Source organism: Gasterosteus aculeatus, chromosome 6 (assembly GCF_964276395.1).
Source record: "Gasterosteus aculeatus chromosome 6, fGasAcu3.hap1.1, whole genome shotgun sequence".
Taxonomy (NCBI): Eukaryota; Metazoa; Chordata; class Actinopteri; order Perciformes; family Gasterosteidae; genus Gasterosteus; species Gasterosteus aculeatus.
Window position 1 is genome coordinate 13,595,575 of NC_135693.1, and position 21,018 is coordinate 13,616,592.

The 21,018-nt window shown below is 42.4% G+C and overlaps 1 protein-coding gene across 2 annotated transcripts in view; it reads right to left on the bottom strand.

The window, feature by feature from the left end:
* The window catches only part of LOC120820788 (cGMP-dependent protein kinase 1), a 76,112-nt gene that overhangs the window by 28,842 nt on the left and 26,252 nt on the right, over positions 1-21,018 (bottom strand). For both annotated transcript variants that reach the window (XM_040178940.2, XM_040178939.2), the window contains exon 3: positions 12,897-13,010. In XM_040178940.2, coding sequence (XP_040034874.1) covers positions 12,897-13,010 — 114 coding nt within the window. The remainder of the gene's footprint in view (positions 1-12,896; positions 13,011-21,018) is intronic.

Consider the following 21,018-nt stretch of genomic DNA (forward strand, 5'->3'; position numbering starts at 1 on the left):
AGGTATCACAGTTGACAGTGCATATCAGAGCATAAACCAAGCCATGAAGTCCAAGGAATTATCTGTAGACCTCCGAGACAGAATTGTATCAAGGCACAGATCTGGCGAAGGGTACAGAAAGATTTCTGCAGCATTGAAAGTCCCAATGAGCACAGTGGCCTCCATCATCCGGAAATGGAAGAAGTTTGGAACCACCAGGACTCTTCCTAGAGTTGGCCGCCCAGCCAGACTGAGCGATCGGGGGAGAAGGTCCTTAGTCAGGGAGGTGACCAGGAACCCAATGGTCACTCTGACAGAGCTCCAGCGTTGTTCTATGAAGAAAGGAGAACCTTCCAGAAGGACAACCATCTCTGCAGCACTCCACAAATCAGGCCTGTTTGGTAGCGTGGCCAGACGGAAGCCACTCCTCAGTAAAAAGCACATGACAGCCCGCCTGAAGGACTCTCAGACCATGAGAAACAAAATTCTCTGGTCTGATGAAACAAAGATTGAACTCTTTGGCCTGAATGCCAAGCGTCATGTCTGGAGGAAACCGGGCACTGCTCATCACCTGGCCAATACCATCCCTACAGTGAAGCATGGTGGTGATAGCATCATGCTGTGGGGATGTTTTTCAGCGGGAGGAACTGGGAGAGTAGTCAGGTTTGAGGGAAGGATGAATGCAGCAATGTACAGAGACATCCTCGATGAAAACATGCTCCAAAGCAATCTGGAGCTCAGACTGTGGCGACGGTTCATCTTCCAACAGGACAACGACCCGAAGCACACAGCCAAGATAACAAAGGAGTGGCTTTGGGACAACTCTGTGAATGTCCTCGAGTGGCCCAGCCAGAGCCCTGACTTGAACCCGATTGAACATCTCTGGAGAGATCTGAAAATGGCTGTGCACTGACGCTCCCCATCCAACCTGATGGAACTTGAGAGGTTCTGCAAAGAAGAATAGGAGAAACTGCCCAGAAATAGGTGTGCCACGATTGTGAAATCATACCCAAGAAGACTTGAGGCTGTAATTGCTGCCAAAGGTGCTTCAACAAAGTATTGAGCAAAAGCTGTGAATACTTATGTACATGTTATGTTTTCGTTCTTTATTTTTAACAGATTTGCAAAAATTAGTTTTCACTTTGAATTTAATCCATTTTGGAATAAGGCTGTAACATAACAATGTGGAAAAAGTGAAGCTCTGTGAATACTTTCCGGATGCACTGTATGCATCTTAAAATCAAATTGCTTATCCCACTTTTTTTGTTTTTAGAGAACGGCTCGTCAAATATCTTTCTTTCTGTCTCGGTCTTTCTAAATCTCAATCGAGTTGAGGTCAATAATCATCAGAAGACACGTCTTTGGGGGCAAGAGTTTAGACCCTGAAGGTCAAAAGGGCCTTGGACGCTCTCGCTGCAGCAGTATTGATGTTGCGCTGAATATAAAGAGAAGAAATATGCTGGTTTCATGTTCTTCCACACCGAAGGGGGGTAAGAAGGAAAATGGACTTCTCTTTGAGGGGTAATTCATGATTGGTGGAATAAAGGAGAGCGAAGTGAATAGGAACGAGAGGACGGTGTGTTACAAGGAAAAATGAGGTAAACCGTTCCCATGTTCCTGCTTGAAGCCCTTCAATCATCGCAATCAATTCTCAACAGGCTCCTGTCTTTTGTTAGAAAACAGGGAGTCATACTTTTCTTCCTAGTTTCGATTTAATTTCATGGTGTCATGATGGAAGTGCTGCTGCGTGATCCGAGGACTTATTCTCATTCACGACTGATGAGAATAGCTCCCACAGAGGAGGAGAAACCACGGCAGCATCTGAACGCCAGTGAAGCATCACCCAGACCGCGCTTTCTCTTCGGTTTGTAGCATCAACTTCAGCGTTTGCTGTCCTCATCCTCGCACACGAGCGACCAGAGAGGAAATCCGTTGGAATAACTTGATAAGTTTCAGTGGGCCCGGCTGGAGAAAATCAAACGGAGGAAATGAGGTGTGTTTGCTATTCGTCAGCATGTAGATTATTTTTAGGCCCTCGTGCAGGTTGTATCTGTTTATAGCCGATGACACATTTCTCCGGGTGACTACTTAAACCCTTCACTCAAATTGGTCAAATAACATCGATTTTTCATGGATATTATCTATGTATGTCGGGGTGTGGAAGTATGCTTATGCAAATGGGATGATTTGGATCGAGTAACATGCGCACAGGTAAGAATTAGTTTGACTGAGTTTTTGTATCTCAATGGTGATTTGGATGTGTGCTTTATTCTGTGCACAGGATGATTTTTGTTTGTGCACAAATTTGTGAATTGTTAGTTGTCTCTACACCCATCCAAAGTTAAATGAAATCTTTATTTTCTATAAACATTGTTGTATATTGCTTATCATTGTATTTTGTCTTTTTGTATAGTTTACTAATAAGTCTGCAAATACTGTAGAAAATAACTGCTAAACACTAAACCATCTTTTTATTATCTGAAGATAATACTGTGCTGAATGCCTTTTCACTAAAATTACAGCAAACCTGTTAGTTCTTGTTTCAGGTTTAGCAAAAAAAAAAAAAAAAAAAAAAAAATCCATTGTGGTTTCACTGTTGAACTTTGTTGGGCCTCCTGTCAGTCAAAGCCGATGTTTTGAAACCCGTAGAGGCAAAAACCTCAGATCTCTGCACCCAAAAATAGCGAGTGAAGCCTGGATGACGACGCCCCCCCACTGCTCTGCCAGAACGCGCTGAATGTATGTTTCTGTGACGGCGTGCGAGTGAGTGACTGCCTGCCAGCATGGCAGTGCATACTCATGGCATAGGTGTGCCTGCCACCTTTTTTGTTTATATATGAGGCAGCAATTATTCTGAGGAGAGGCTCTTTGCTCTGCGGGAGCGCTCGAGTTTCTGGCACTCAGAAACTGTTTGTGTGGGAGGAAAAGATGCATAACCATAAAAATATGAATCAAACCAATGATTTATCTAGATATTACAGATGGTTTCTGTAATATTGTTTCTTGTGTGGTTGACACAAAAAAAACGATTCTGCTATTTTTGAACTTATAAATTTCAAGCGGACACAGTAGTGTTCTTTAATATTGATCCTTATTCTTTGCACAATATCTCCAACCTACTGGTCAACACATAAAAAGTGAATTATTATGCCCCCGGCAGTTAGTTTCAGGTTAACAGTCTGTTGCTAATAGCAACCTGTCTAAATTAGTTCATGATTTGTATATCCACCGTTTCTTTAGAAATCTTTTAATCTTTGGTCTCCCAGAAATTGTGTTTTGTGTAGTGCCATCTGAAATATGTTCTATCAACATAATAAGGAAACGTTTTCATCTGAAGAATGTTTGTACTGAATGTAGAAATAAATCGAGATATGTAATTAGTTATCTGTACTTACAATACATCATCTGCTTGTGACAACTATAATAAAGTGCATTTCGTAGTCATATTTAGGCACTGAGAGCACTTAGTTACAGCAAAGATTGTAGTCGCTGATAAATACTGAAAAGAAAATTGAGTGACTCAAGGGCCGTCCCCTTTATTTAACCTCTATTAGAGGTGTGTTTACCTTGCTGCAAAGCACTTATTCATATAAAGAGAGCTGAGGTTGTATGATTAATAAATGATAGGAAATCACATCTCATTCACAATCATCCACTTCTCACAGGGAAGCTTTGCTTTGCGAGAATGGAGGTCAGCAAATATACATTTTCAGACATCAGGACCCTGAATACATGTATAAGGTATAACATGAAAGATGACTTTTAAAAGCTTTTTTTTAATACTTTTTATAGGTGTTGCTGACTGATAATTTACATTGTCAAAATTTAGATCGCTGAGGTTTGCGTACAGTCGATCAATTATTGAGGCGTGTCTACTTTTTCTTGCTCAATGATCCCCTTGTGTTTAAGCTACATCTAAACAAAACTAGCAAAAACAACATATTTGCACAGCATTTTATACACAACTCCCCCAGCTGGTATTAGACGTTTGTTCTTAAATTCTAAATATTTTAGCACTCAGTGCTTTTATATGAGTGCTCTGATTGATGAATGTTCATGTATTCCTCTTCTGCCCTCGCATTCAGTGCCGGTCGTACAGCTTTCGCCATGACTGCATTTTCCAGGTTCCAACAAACAATCTTTTTGGGGAAAGATCAGTCACATCATATTTCAGATTTCCTAAAATAAATATTGGATAATTGCAACATTGTATGCGTCCCAGAACTATCTGATCTTTGCTGTCAAAATCCAATCTGTTACAACCGTCTTGTTTCAAACTAATTAACTTTCAGCCCCTGAGGTTACGTTTTCTATAGTTCCGTTTAGTTTTTTCACGATCTGATCAGTTTAGGGGAATATATTGGAACAAGCTGAATATGACATCGCCTCAGAATGAGTGCTCTCCACAAAACCAGGTGCCGTGTTTCTATCGTAACCCAGAACAGACGAGCCAAACTCTGGATGGGGGCAGATTCGCAGTTTCCTGTTTAATACGAGCAATTTCGAATCCCACGGCATTTCTTAGCCAGACCTCGCCTGTGTGGAGGGTTGATGCAGAGACAGTTGATTTAAATTACAGATTGACTTTGCGTCGTTATGGTCAGCCACGGAAAAGAAGCTGAACAAGTCAGGTTACGGTACCTTTGAGAGCCGATCCTGCTGCTGGAATACTACACGGGGTCAGCAGTGGGATTCAGTTTAACACCACACAGGAAACATTTTTCAACCTGCAACCTCATCACTGTATGCTGCCAAATACTACCACCCCGTAAATACCGAGATTCAAGACAAGTAGATAATACTTTAGAGTAGAGCGGTCCTCGGGTACCTTGACATTCATGCCGGAAAAAAATGTACACTCTTTTTATAAGCCCGTCCCCATTGTCACACTGAACAAGAAAAGAAGTTGCTTGAAGCTACACCTGTAGCTTTAAGCAACTTGAGAAAAAAAAGTAGAGAAGAGAAAAGAGAGGAGAGACTCTCCGGGTGTTTTAACCTTTCGAGCCGTCTGAAGCCCCTGAAGGAGCCTCTGGCGCGGCATCACACCTGCGCTCCAACTGAGAATCAGGACAACAGGAGCAGCAGGGGCCCTCGAGTGAGGTGGCACGCACACACACGCGCACGCACACACGCACACAGACACACACACACTAAAACAACATCTAACACAGATACTTACAGATAATTGCACATACTAATGAAAAAAGCCACATTGTCATATTAGAGGCAGAAAAAAGAAACTCCGACAGGGAGAACGTTGCCTTCAAACAGCCGGGTAGAGGCTGCCATGCCACCATCACCATCTTACCACCACATCTCTTGCTGCACTCTGGCAACAGTGTTACCATGGCAGCCATGGAAGCAGAGAAGATTCCCTTTTTCATTTTTCTCCGCTGTGTCCCATTAGAATTATACCTACCAATGGCGTTCTTTCGTTCCCCGTTTCTGCATTGTATTCGCTCTACCTTTCAAACACTCTATCACAGGGCAACATGTCCTTCCTGAAGCTGTGCGTACATCTGCACGGGGGAGTTGTGTCACAACTTTTGCAACAACATTTTAAAAATGATGTGCCAATTTGTGAGCTTCGTTCTACTACAGTCATTAGTATTTCCTTTTGCTTCGTGCAATTGTAGATGTGTTTTCTCTGTTTGTCTATTCGCATGTTTGAATTACAACATGTAATGCATACACTTTGACATTTCACCCATTTTTACATTTGCATGTTCTATTATTTTTCCATGCATTTGCATGTTCGTCAATCATTCATTTCCCTGCTCTTGGTTGGAGCTCTAATTGAGTCGAGTAGCCTTCAAAGACACATCAGAAGAATAGATGATTCCTCTGTGCTTCTTGTAAGGAGTACACTCGCTGGCGTTCCTGATTTTAAGAGCCCTTAAATCTTACTCTTCACAGCCCAGTCCAGCCCAATTATTGTGCTCAGGTCCACACACACCCTCCTGCAGTTCACCACAAAGAGTTTAATTTGCCCTTCCTCTAGAAAGCTGTGTTTTGCACCTCAAAGATATTTTTTCATATACTACTCATTATAGGCAGAAATATAAAATACATTGTATGTGTAAAGGGATGGTGTGGTGGTCGCACCTCACAGCTAGACGGCTGTGGGCAGGATGGGTTAATTGCCCATAGGTGTATGAATGGGGGAGTGAATGATAGTTTGTGTCTATTCCAGCCCTGCAATTGGCTCGTGACCGATGAGAGCATGAACCCATAATGTATGGAAATGATGCAATACGGGGCAGCAAGTGTTCTTCAGGTTTTCCCAAATTCGAAATCCATCTTTTCATTTATCTGTGACAGAAATGTATCACAGAAAGACTGTCACTCGTTTTGTCTGCCCAACAGCGGATCCTCGGCTGGTAATTGTTCTAGAGGAACAGGAAAAAAACAAAGGCTAATGGCTGCAAAGCACTTCAGCAAACTCATGTCTATGCTTGCATTATGTCGTTAGCAAAATAATGCTGTTTGCAAGAGTGTCAATTGTGGGTTATGAAGCGGCTAACGGTTGCTGATAATAAGAATGAAAGCAAGACTTGCTCGAACGTATTTCCTTCCTCGGCATGCAGAAGGTTTATTGTTGTGGAGGAAAGCTGCATATTGTTCTAATGTTCAGCTGAATTTATGACTTTATTGGATCATAGTGTAAATATGAAAAGTGCTCATTCTGTTTTTTTAAAAGCACAGAAGTAATCCTATGTGTTTCGAGGGTGCTTTCATATTCTGCACCTACTTCATTTTAATTACACTGAAAAACAAATTGGATAAAATTCTGCTGTTTTTCACGGCTGGCAAGGCAAGCGGCTGGTGCTGCGCCAGTGAGAGCGAGGATGCCAAGACTAGGTACTGATGTTCAGGAAATCCTAGGAAGCCTGTACATAATCTCACATTTCATTATCAAGTTTGCATTCCTTTACTTTGACACAGTGAACGAGTCTTAGCGGGCACACTGACAGCTACATGATTAACAACTTTTATTTTATAAACAGAGTCCTTGGCAAAGGCCCCAATTCTCCACAAGTCATAATGTTGAACTTGGTACCTGTTACTTATCTAGCTCTGGCAAAACAAGGTTCCCTCTGGAACAGGGTAATTCCTGACACTGAACAGATGCAGTCTACTACACACGCGCTCGCACATTTGCACACGCTGGCGAGCACACTTTCCTCTCTCAGATTGATTAGAAAGACGCATGTGAGCACAATCCCCAGCGGAAGGAAGGCGTTTAAACCGCTGAGCTATCACTCTGTCACGTTGGCCGTTCTCAGAAGCCTCCAGGACAATGCTGCTGCTGCTGCCGCTGCTGCTGCTTCTGCGGTTTAATTTTCTTGTCTGTGATACCATGATGCAAAATGTGGGGGGGGGTTTAGTAACGTTTGGGGATTACGCCCAAGCACAGGGCCGGTGCTGGCTATTCGGGGTTTGAGGTTGATTACAAAAGCCCCTTAATATGCATTAGGTCGAAGCTCACGGGAATTAATGCAGCAGGAGATAGACAACACCATCTTAGCTGAGACTCCGGTAGCGACCGGCCCGCTTTTGGGGCCGACACAGATCCGGCTCAGCTGCCGCATTCAGAATGTGGTCGGGACTCCATCGGGAGGAGGAAAGCGCAGGTGGTGCTGCTGAGCCCACTGGATGCAAAGAAGACTGGAGGTTCTCTTCAGGCTTTATGGTTTTTAGAATCACTTCTTTAGTCCACAGAGACGGACAAAATCCATGAAAGTTGCCTGTGATAGTTGTAACTTTTTACCGGGTTAAGGTCCCATGTTTGACTCAAGCACCCACCCATCCTGACCGGTGCTGAGCGCCGTGCTTTCGTCAAAACCCATTCCTGTTAAACCATACGATCGGGTGGTCCGCCCCAACAAGGGGTTTTAGTAGACTTTCCATTCCACATAATTTGAACACATTACAAGCCAGCACCATTTTATGCACTGTTACCAGGTGGTGGTCATTCCAGATCAGGCTGTGGTAAAAAAAATACTACAACAGTTTAGGGCTTAAACTGCTGCCAGTACAGCTTTTAGGGCTCTACGTTCATGAGCCAACAGTGCATGCACAGCTCAACATGCACCCTCATAAACATAAAGCCTTAGTCCTGAAGGGGTCCGAGGGGGGATTAAGCCATCGCTTGAATGGCTGCTAATCTGGTTAATTAGGATACTATAGATGCCATACAATAGGAATGATAGGAGAAAGAAAATGTTGATTTGAAATGAATATCTGCTGCACAGTATTTCCTATATATAATTCATCAAATCATTAATCAATTATCATTCATATTGTCTGCAGGATACTACTACTACTAGTAGTAGTAATGTTTTTACGATTACAATAGGGATCATTTTCCTAACTCTATAAGTCACTTTCAGGATGAAAATGATAATACGATAAACTACAAAGAAAGATTGAAGTTATTAACCCTTGCCGATCATTCAACAGCTACCAACTAGTTTGCAGTGAATTTAATCATCTTCTCACCCATAATTGGGGGGGGTTTCCACTACCAACAGTCCACGAGCAAGTGTGTCCAAACGTTTGACTTAAACTGCACGGACAGTGATTATCATGAAAATAAATACTTGTAACATGTGACTGCACTATATCATATTCATTTTGTGTGTGTGTGTGTGTGTGTGTGTGTGTGTGTGTGTGTGTGTGTGTGTGTGTGTGTGTGTGTGTGTGTGTGTGTGTGTGTGTGTGTTACAGTGAGTGAGTTACAGTCTCTGTCCCCCAAAGTGGGAAATATGCGAATGAAATGAGTGTGAAATAACTGTGTGTGTGTGAGAGAATGTGTGCGCTGCGGTGACGTGCCGTCACTGGAGGCATGAAATCCCAAATAATGATTAAAAAATATATATTATACATATTTGTGTACTGATCTGTGATAGGAGTGTACTTTTTTTATAGTCAACATCGCAGAATTTGTGTATTTTCCTGTTCAAAAACGGATATACGTTATGGCTCACTTTAGTACACCAAGTGACTCGCTCTCAACCAATCACAACGTTTTATATCATTATATTATAAAAGAATATACGATACGGGATATGAAACAACCAGTAGTCAATGTGCAAGCAGCCAGTTGAATGGTGAATTGATGCCACTTTGTTGAATACCTCACCGCATGTCACTAGTGTGCTGTTGCAGTAAAAGTTAAATACATGCTACCCCCTAACTCATCTAGATCCCCCCCTTTAAATGCTCAACATAATTCATCATCGTAGAATCGTTTTTATTTGAAAAGTACAGTTTAGCGTGCAACTGAGAGCTCGTCCGTGTTTCTGCAGGGTCTTCTGCGAATGCTTTACGACCGCCATCATTAAGATGGAGCCCAATGATAATCAGTCTGGCTTATTACGTTAGTAGTGACTGGCAGTGACCTCACTCTCTAAGAGAGTACGGGTCCAAAAACAATGTCTGGATTCCCGACAATCATTTGGAGCTACTATGAATAAACAGTACGTGTGTGTGAGACAGGATCTGGAATCATTTTGGTTAGATCCATAGAGTTTGTTAATTTGCTTTTTAGCTGCTAGTATTAAATAATATATTTTGAGGTAAAATGAATTATTTACTGTTGAAACCCCGCCATTTTTATCAAGGTCCAGTTAAAAATGGACTAGAGACTTTGACTAGAGAAAAAAGTACATACAATATAATGAGCAATGGAAAGGACCACCTCTGCAGATTCTGCTCTTAGTGGTTAATATTCAGTGATTTTCTGTAAATACATTTTTGTTTTTGAATGTTAGCTGTAAAATACAAAAGACATGGGCTGTAGAAACCGCAGCCGTTCTTTATTACTCTCCATTTTCTGACATTTGATATACCAAATAAAGAATAAAGTCAAATAATTGTCTGATTAAACTATCATAAAAATGGTTGCTATTTGTTGACCTTTTACGTGGTATTGAACAACAACAATAAAAAATTTGTGATGCAGCGTAGTGATGCTGACAGTCAACTGCTGCACAACCTTATGGAGCTCTATGCTGAATTGCGTCCTGTTACGCTTTCTCAGTCTTCATGAAACAGTGACATTTTGTTGCAATAAAAGATTTTTTTTTTTAGCGGAGGCAATTGTCTGTCAGTCTGCGGACAAAGAAAATATCAATTTTGTCCTGGTTCCCGTGAGGTGGGTCCCTCATTTTGTTGTCACCGGTGTCCCGTATTTGCCGGCTCTCTCTTTTGCCTTTCACACATACCCATTTCTAATTCTCTTATCTTCAGCCAGCATCCTTCCAATTGTTATCATGTGAAAAGGATCTGATATGAATTGAATGGCAAGGGGAACATTTTGCTCTCAGGCTGCTTATGAAATCCCACTTCATTCGCCCACATCGGCACAGCGAATTCCCCCAATTCTGCACTCAAGTGTTGGTATCTTTAAATCAAACATGACATATTGATTAGGGGAACTTGTTGGGCACAATGTGCTGCTCCAAATGCTCCAATTAAGACTTACTTTACAGGATCCATATCTCAGTTTGTCCAGGGATTTACATGATGTACAAGACTTCATACAAATGCAATCGAACCAATTGCTTTGGAGAGCTTTTAACTTTGCCTTATCCCTGAAATACTTCCACTCCGAATTGTGTGACTGGAAAAACAACAAAGTAGTCCAATGCAAAGTGTTTTGAAATATCTTCAAAATAAAACTTGTATTATGGATTTATTGTGTCCATGTTTTGTTTTATGAAGCCTTCTCTCTGCTGGCTTTCTAATGTAATAGACCACATCTGTCATTTTTCACTTTATATGTTTTCATGTAAATCTTGGATGCTGCTCATTTGTTCTATTTGGGGTTTCTGTTATTCCGTCTCTACGTGGGATCTGGTCCCCATTCATCCCTGTGTGGTTTGACAAACAACCTCCGTGGACTTGAAAATCAAGCGTGTGATGGACAATCAACAGCAGAGAATGGTGTCACGTTATCCCATTGTTGCAACTGCAAATTGATTTGGAAAGCCAGCAGACGGAGACTCGCTGTGATGGATTTCCCGAAATCCTTCCAGTTTCAAGTCAGTGAGTCAGAACAAGTCATGTTCTGAAACGAATAGCACCAAATGATGCCTGGAGGGTTATAGGAAAGACACAATGAAAAACTCTGTGGAATGCTTCGGGGAAATGATTGCCACTAATTTAAGGTTAATGGGCTAAAATATGCTGGTACGGTACGTCTGAAGACTAAAAGCAACTATTACCTGTATTAAAACAGTTAAAAGCTCATTTTGCTTTTGTTGGAAGGAATAAAATCTTGTTTTCATCTGAATATCAAAGTAAAATGTTAAACGTACGGTTTATGAGAACAAAATGTTGCACACTGCACTTTAGTTGAAACAAACAGAGAAACATCATCATTGCCAACTGGCCAAACAAACTGTGAGGGAAGAGCATTCTGCTTCTTGATTAGTTTCACTGTTTTCACTGTGCCAACAATTTCTCTCAATCAGTTATTGTACATAGTGGCTGTTAATTGTTTCTGCGTGTTTTATTAACAGACTAAGGCCTCTAACAATAACTTCATTATCACAGTTGCCAATGTCCTTATGTTTTGAGTTTGGAGGTGGGACGCTGATCCCTGTTGCACATTCATCAGGCGGTTGCATGATTTCGGTCGCGCGGCGTCGTATGGAACATTTTATGCTACGGCTCAGGTCCTTGGTACACTGTCGTATGAAGACATGCATTCAAACGAAAAAACACCACCCCGTGAGACGCTGCCACTGACCCTGGTAGACTGTAAACACACTCCTGCCTGTGTAGACGCTTACATCACTTGTTCCATGCAGAGTTTTTATTAAGCCGCCACATCAACAGTGAAGCGCTGACATACACTTCTGAAGCTTGTGAAAGGAAGGTCCTGCTGGTGGGCTGTTGGCAGGCAAAAGAATTTACAAAAGCAAAAGACAGACGCACCGTCTCTTGTGAGAAAGGGGGAATATTTTACCCGTTGAGAGACGGCTTATCTCACTGTGGGCACCTGTTGCCATAGTAACAGGAGCTGGGAGTTTCCGTCAGGTTGGCTGGTCACCGGTAGGTGATCATGGGAGATGAAAGGGGGACCAGAGAGGGGAATGCAACCTTCTTGCCACCGCCTTCAACCCTGGCTTACTTAACACTCCGACTGGCGCTCCCTCGCTTTCGCCATCGGGCCCGAGGGGGGGTCGCACCTGCCCCTCGTGCAAGCGTCCATAGCTGGGTCACAGGCAAAAAAAAAAACACTTCATGGTGCGCTGAATATTTACCGGGGCAACAGCGATTGTACTGAATTATGATACCGTAAGCACCAGCTGGAGCACTTATGTAGACACTTGATGTGAGCTGCTTTTATCTGCACCAGAAACACTTTCACCCGTGACACCTTATCTCACCTTTGAGTCCATTTAATATTCTACCCAAAGCCACATTTCCAGCGATTCCCTATTTCCGGTCTGACATAAACACACATATTTCATCCCGACACTCTCTTCTAACACGCCGCGTCTCGAACGTGCGTCGTCCACCATCTGTCCTGTCCTTTCTCAGTCTCCTCTCCTCACTCGGGCTGACTATTGAAATCACCAGTCTGACAGACCACCTACTCACCCACCACCACTGTGCATCCCTGATAGCCGGAGCTCCGACACATGGAGGAGCTCACCGTGACATAATCCTCCTCTTTGTGTCAAAACTGGACTAACATTTGACGGGCAGGAAGACCGTTAATCCGCCACGCCAAGGGAGCCGACTTCAGCGGACGTGGGTATGTGTGTGTGTGTGTGTGTGTGTGTGTGTGTGTGTGTGTGTGTGTGTGTGTGAACAGGTGACACGATCTGTCACCTGGGGAACCTGTGGACGCTCGGGGCAGAATGATGTGATGCTTTTTCCAGGTGTCTGTGGAGACTCACTCTTGACAGTGGCGGTCCTGGTGCAGTTGTAGAGGATAGCGAGCTCCCCAAACACCTTTCCCGGCCCCATGGTGCAGAGCTTCAGACTCTCCTTCGTCACCTCCACCTTCCCGTCTGAAACATGCAAAGAAATACATGTAGGCCATTAAGCATATTTGAGATTCAAATTATACACTTTCATTTTTCCCGTCTGATTAACCAAGTGTGAGAGTCCTCGGCTACATTTAATATGAGCGGCTAAAAAAAAAGTTTGGGTCATGAAATGGAGTGGATGATAGGTGACTGGGGGCTTTTGCTTCATTTTGGGGGGGCACCCAGCCAGTACCATTGACTCCCTGAGCTGGAAATAAATAAGATTATTTCAGTGGGGACTTTCCAAAGGCTATTGGCCTCTTACCAAGCCTGTATGCGTCACATTGCACTCCACCAGTACCACTATGTGAAAGGGCTAAAGAAGGTAACACTCCAAAACTCATTAAGGTAAGAACTTTTACATTCAAACGCAATCTAAAGTCACCATTAAGATCAGGTGTATTTCTGCAATAAAAAACATCTACCGTTTACGTTTTTATTATAGTCATATCTAATATATTTTTTGTAAACAAAGCACCTTTAAATGTAGAAACATGCTCCTACAGAGATACATATAAATGTCTTGGCGAACCTACGCAGAGAAAGGTGTTATTTGTCACTGAAGGTCGGAGAAGAGCCAACGTGCACACTTCCCGAAAGCTACGTCCGGTCGGAAAAAGTTCTTTATTTTTCTTAGTTCTGTCACAAGTGAGCAACACTATGGTGAAATGTACAAAAAGTAGAGCCTAGGAATCTCAAGCTCTTTGTCCCACGTCATAACGCAGCTCATCTCTGTGTCCCGTCCGTTTATCTTTATGAATAACAACTCTTTCGTGTCTGATTTTCACAGATGGTCCTTGTTTCCAAGTTCGCCAGGGAAAAAAGTAATGTCCCTTTCCCAATTAACTGTCCATTTTCTTCTCAACAATGACACTAAAGTAGAGAACTTTACGCCCCAAATCTGTACGTGGATAAAAGAAAAACATACACGGAGGTGTCTGAAAATCTGCTGTGTGTTACGATAACGTTCAGCCCGGAGAAGCATATCTCCAGTCTGTCAAAGCATGTAAATCCATCCAACCTTTGCCCATGTGACAGGGGGGTTTGGCCGCTACCACTGTGTTTACAAAAAGCCTCGTCAAGCATGTCCACTTTCCTGGAAACGCAGCATTCCAGCAGGACCATAAACCGGACTCCCAGAGAGCAAAAAATCCCAAAGAAAACAGTCAAAGTCGGCTCAAGGCTGCTGGCGAAACACTGTCTGATAATAAGAGCAGGCGAGTCATCCGAGGAGGAAGCAAGAGGAGACACTTTATCTTGTTGCAGAAGGCCGTGAACTCCTTTGACAAAAAGCCTCCAGAAAACGTGCCATGTGTTAAGGCTAATTATTATCTCCCCTTTGTGTTTTCCAGCTTATTAGGACAGTAGTGCAGCTTTTACATTGTGGTAAACAACACAGGTTCCACCAACAGCAGGATGAAACTACACACGCTATCGTCAGTTCTTGAACTGTGTCACTTTCTCACCGTCCCTGCTGTTATATGTGAAGTATATTATATACTTATATGTATATATAAATATAATATATTTATATATAATATATAAAAAAAATTGTGTTTCAGTTTTAAATGTAAACTGAATCGCTCATTCTCTTTTTTTACTCCTTTTGAAACTAATTCATGTTTCTGCTTTCATGAGCCTGAAATGGAAAAAGTCCCGTGTACGTTGGGACTTTGCTCAGGAAAGAAAGGATCACTTGTTCAAAAGAGCAACTGTAAAACGTGTCGTAAACCGGGTAACGCTGAATACATTTCAGTAGCGTCAATGAGCCAAGTCTATTGTGTCTTTTATTATTGAAGTTGATTTGCTGCAACAGCCACAACAGCCATTGAGAATCTAGTAGCCCAACAAATATGTGCGATACTAATTAAAGGACTGTGAGGGGTGTTGAGATGATGATTTCAGCCGTCACCTCCCAAAGGCCCTGAGTACGTAATTGAAAACTCCCCAACATAGGTGAAAAGAAGCTAGAAAAGAAGGAAAATAGCAAATCCATGAGTTGCAACTTGGATATTCTTTTTCAGGAGAAAGATACAAAATAGATAGCAATGTACAATGTTGTTTAAAAGTTTGTATTGCCTGCAACAAAATCTTGTTGAGACTTCATGCATTCAAAGGTTGTAGAATTCCTTTTTTTTTTACAATTTTCTATAAAAAGCTTTGCAAAGTACATGGAGAACAAAACAAAGTTCAATAAAAGGTTTTAATGGACTGACAATTAAAAGTGCAGAATGAGACAAAGATCCTCCTGAAACTGGATAAATTAGTCAATTGTAAAAAAAAAAAAAAGCTGGAGCTTTGCAATCAAATGTGTTCAAATTAAATTAGGACTGAGTTCCTGTTTCAGTGTCAAGCGCACATAAAGTCAATAACAAGGTGAATAATTAGAAAGTGTGCTGCTTAAGCTAAGGTAATTTCAAGACATCACAACATCAATAGAAAACAAAGCGGAACACAATTTGCACTGACATGCAGTGACTCAAAAACTTTTTCAGTGTATAATCAATATCGATAACGGCTGCCCTTTTCAAAAGGAGACAAGACACCGCACACAAGACACACATAAAGTGCAGTGAAGGGCGGCCTGACGTTTAATAACAGCAGTGTTTGTGTAAAGACCAGAACAAACACACATAAGGGAGAAAAACGCGTAACGCTTCGCAGAGGACAACGCTCACAACCTCCAGGTGGATGACCTTGTAATGAATGGCTGAGAGGTGAGTAGATGGAGCTTACTGATTGTTTTGGATGACCCGCTGGCTGCAGGCTGTGAGGGAATGACTGGGGGAAATTAAGTAATCCAATTATTAAATGATTTGCAACATAGCAAATAAATTGCTATTCAGAGGTTCCCATGAATGTATCCACACCTGCCAACATGTGATCCGCCTCATTTCCTGTGTGTCTGCTTCATCCCACTTCTTTATTTGAATGGCGCCGCATTCACGTGTAATTCAACGCTCATACGCGGGCTCTACTCAAATCTCATTCAAATAGCTGCACCACAGGCAAACACATGCCTTCTCAGACGGCCGATCTGATACCAGAGAACAGGAAATTTACATCTCACAGGGCCATTTAGCAACAGCTGTTTACTGTCCTGTCTACAGACAAATTCAAAACGCGGAAAATATCACCTGCACAACCTTTCAATGTGTCCCCAGCATGTATTCTCCCCCCGTGGTGGTGTAGCTGTGTTGATAGCTGATTATTTGAATGCACGCAGCGGGGCATCGGGACAGACGGATGAGGCAGACTTCCCTCTGGCTGAAGATCACATGCCATTCTGGCTGCTTCCCAACTCAAACAGATGCTGTCTTTTTGGCTGACTTTACCTCTCACTGGTTAACGCAGATGTGCTCCATCTAACCCTTTCAGAGGAGTTATATTAATAATCCTCTACGAGCAGAAGGATGTCTGACCGAATTCAAATATTATTTATACTAAGAGGAATTTTAGACTAAACGTGATCGCTACGATTAACAGTTGGAATCAAATTAAAGGCATTCTTCTAATTAGTCTACTCAGTTATGCCTCTGTGAGCTGCATGTGACGAAATGTTCTTAGAAGGAAATGTTCTTAGAGGGAAATCTTTTTCCGCGCATTTCACACTGAGGCCATTAGGCTGCTTCTATAAATAACACTTGGGTCAGGCGCAGGATACAGTTTAATTCTCACTTCCTTCATTAACGGTTTTGATGTTTTCCAAGCAGCACAAAAAAGACATGAAGAAACAGGATGCAGGGGAGTTCAAACTCCCTGGAGGATCACATATAACCACTATATCCCATCTTGTCAGGCCTCGTTCTCCGGCCACTGTCCACGGGTCTGATTTCCCGATACCATCCCCATCCATTAGAGCAACACTGAAAGTAGATCAAGCTCCAACATCATTGCCTCCTGATCCCAGTGGAAATATGTGGTCATTACCACTCGAGGTACAATTCTAAAGTAGACACTTCATTAAAGGGGACGTCAGGTCAGCGATGCTGTGTCCGTGAGGAAAAAAAAAAAATTGCGTCGGACCGTTTGAATGCCTTTGTGGTGGAAAAGAGAGGAAGAAATGGCACACAAAAATCAGTCGACAGCCGTCGGAAAATAAAAAATAAAATATACAAGATGAAGGCCACAGCTCTTTGTAAATTCAGGCTAAAAAGAGTTATTCAGACATCTGGATATCAAAATGATTAAATTGTGTTTGGGTTTGAAGCTATTTAATGGCTTATTATAATGAAACATTTTTGTCCAAATAAGTCCTGATCACAGAACTGGGACCACACAGCATTCAGGCACAAAGCACGCATTATTTTCAAGAAAGTCTAATAGTTGTAACCAACAGCAAAAAATAACACAAAGAAAACAAAGAAGAGCAACATCCCTGATGTGTCATTAATCAGTGAAGAGCCGCTCAGAATGGGAGAGACTGAAAATGAAAGTTGTTGTTTCGGAGAATCCCTGTTGTGTATAACTGCGTGCTGAAACAATACGAGCAGCAGGATGATGCCTGCCTGATGACAGCCAGTGTTTGACGGCTGTTTACTTTGACTTGTGGAATGCAAATGTTGAGAAAGTGAGTGGTTTCTTCTGTACCCAACGCAGGGTTGGTGTAAGTTTGGAATAGCGAGCAGTAGCAGGGTGCAACTACTTGGAAGTCTTGGTTAGTCCTTCCCGCCGCCAGAGGACTGCTTTGTTGCTGCGGCTACCTCAAGTTAGCAATTAGCCTCAATTCAATACAGGGAATCTGACCTCAGCGGACTAACGCTGACTGACTGACTGGCGCGGACTGACCGACTTCCCCCCAGGATCCGCAGACCCTCCTTAGCTGCCGTTGCAAAGGTCGGACGCAGCTTCACCAGCACGTTATAACTCCCACGACTGGGGTTGGTGCTGGATGAATTCGAGTCAACTCAAATTACTGCAAATTGCTGCCGTGCTGGCGGCAGGATGAGATGAAAGTGTGGGTTTTCTCCTCCCTGCTCCTTTGAATTCAGACGGCCGGTCAGTGGCAAAAACACACAGATGGCTGTCGAGAAGTAGAGGCAGGTGTTGTGCAAGGGTTTGCCTGCTTCCTTAGATGATTTTTTCTAAGTGATGACCAAGGTGAATGGCTGGGCCAGTATATTTCAACAGCACAACAAACTGCATTCTCCAAACCGACCAGGCACTTGATTTAAAGACCTTAATATCCAGCCAGGTCCGAGGAAGTGTGATACTAGATGCAGCTGAAATGATATGTTACAACGCTATAACATTCTCTCAAATTCAAGCAACAAACCGTTCTATTTAGGTGGAAAGCTGTTAAGGCAGATGTTTACCCAGAGTCCTACTGTTACTGTTCCACAGAGTTGCACATCTGCATCATCTCCAAAAGGAAATATGCTTGTTGACTGTCATCAGCTTGTGGAGCAGTGTGTGTAAACTACTCCACCAATCTGTAGACAGAGGGAAGAGATTGCCGTTCCCATTCTGTGCCACTGAAATCCACTTATGTTGTAAAAAGAGAACATAAAACATTATTTGTGAATGTCATTGGCTGCTGTACTGGTCAGAGTCGATGTTTTTCTCAAAGATCCATCCAATTGAGGAAGAAAAACAGAGTAGATTGAGATTCAAATTAAACTCGATTCAAACATTTGTGGACTGACTAATCTTGCCGTACCGTTTAACTGTTATGGATAGAAGGCACTCAGTTCACTTCCACCATTCCTTCAAAATTGATGAGAGCAGACAGTTTGGTTTAAGATTCATCGCCGCACACGTCGGCTCTCAGCTCTAAAGGAGGAGGGAGGCGGGGACATACAAAGGAAGAGTGGACACCTGGCGTTATAGGTAAGTGTTGCTGAACATCGTATCATTTGAGATGAGAGCCATTCACATATATTTTTTCAGTTCAACTGTGGCCCCCTCAAGCAGGGCTCCCTGCCATCGGCACGGGGGGAAATTGCACTGCAGTTTCTCTGCAAGTGGTTTGCGAAACCTAAAGACACCCAAAAAAAATAACGGGTGTCGTCGATGGGATACGTGCGCCAGCTGGTTTTGTCCTTTTTTTTTTTACATCACTTTATCTCGAAGACAGGGACTCAGCCCACAGTAGCGCGGCGTCTACGTTTAGAGCCTCTCAGCTTCACAATGAAGGCTACTTTCACTCAGTCACGGTAATTGGACGTTGGAGGTGAGACAAGACATTTCAATTCCATTCTCTAGACACCTGCTGCAATCCCCTTGTGTGCATTAAAACATTAGAACAGTCCTGGTTCCCTCGCTGCTACTCTCTTAGTCGTCAAACTGTGATTATGGTTGATGTTTTGACAAGCTGATTGATAGCTTGAGCAGGGGGCCGTGAAAATGACAATTTTGTTTTCACATACAAAATGACCGGGTTGTAATTAGCCGTTAGCGTCCGTGCAATGTGCGCGCGGTGCGGCGTTGCTTTTATGCAGACTTGACTTAAGTAGGCGGCGTCAACATCAGAATACAAATTAATATGGCATCTACAGTACCACAATCACGGGCCTCTCTCATTTCCGCAGCCTTCCCTCATTTCTGTAGCCACTTGCATGGAAATTTGTACCATCTTGTATGTCAGTGTGATGGGAACGCAAACATACATATTGAATATTTTGATGCATTAAAGAGACCAGGATTCAAGTCAAGGCTGCACTGAATGGCTTTTAGTGGACGGTAACATGCTAATGTTTAGCAGGTGGGATGTTGACAATATTCTGCATGCTATTTAGCATGTTAGCATTGCAAATAGCACAAAACACAAAGTAATGCTCAGGCTAATTGTACATTCATTAGTTGTGGAAGCCTCTTTTGAGTGAGCCCCCTCCCTGCAACTGATTAAAGATTATATGCTGCTTGATGGGGTGAGAATTGTTAACCTTTCTTTGTTCGTGTAATCATTTCGAAATCATTAATTTAAAAAAAAAAAGCCTTTTCATAAAAGCTCAAAACAAGATGGCAAAGCATCAATATAATTAAGATGTAACAGGAATTTGCTCCTGTCAGCTAATAACAGGGATTTGTACTTTGTACAACAAAAAATGTGAGAACTTCCATTCTGGAGGGTCGAGCCTTTTATGTATCAAAGACACAAATTTAACACGGCAGACTCAATAAAAAAGTCTCCACTCAGAGAAGAGTAATTTAAAAGAAACCCTTATTTGAAAGTCTCCAGTAAACCAAGACTCCAGAGACACTGATTGATGAAATTGGCCTTTCGAGTCTCACAGTATTCCGTTTTTCTCAATAGAATCCTCGAACACAGACAATTGTTGGAGTTTCGACATCGACTCGCTATCCTCAGGCGAGAAAGTGGTCCAGAGCCAGAGCGCACAACATTTTACTTTACATTACTTTATTTCTGCAGCTATTTCACGCGCTGGTATAAAGTATGTGAATGCCTTCTGCCGATCTATGTGTAAAAGGAGCACCTGGATCAAATGCAATTCCCATCATTTATCCTATATTATGGATTACTTCAGTATTGTCAATAACTGACAAAAACCACGGACAACAACAATTTCTCCCGTCAATAATTCATACATCACTTTAGCAGAGCGTATTACTCGTACCGTATCGTGTATTCTCAGAGTGAACCTTGGCAAACACACAGCCAACCTAGTCCCAGCAGCATATCAGCATCACTCTCAACACACACAGTCAAAAAATGTCAAAGTCAAAGCAAAAAAATTGAGTTTCAACCATCACATTTGCATAATACGTAATGGTGTTTGTGAGCTCTTTTTGTCTTTGTCTGATTTTCCTCCTCCTCCACTCCTCTTAACAAACACTCTCTCTCACACACACACACACACACACACCTTTCATGTTCTTTCCAGATGAGGAACTCTCACAAAGCGTTGTTAATCACAAAGGAGTGATGAAGGCTCAGGGATAATTCACCAATCACGGATTAATGCTTGCTCCGAGGCGTATTCATTGGCCTCTGCGGAGTGAAAATGGAGATCAATTCTTATTTGGGATT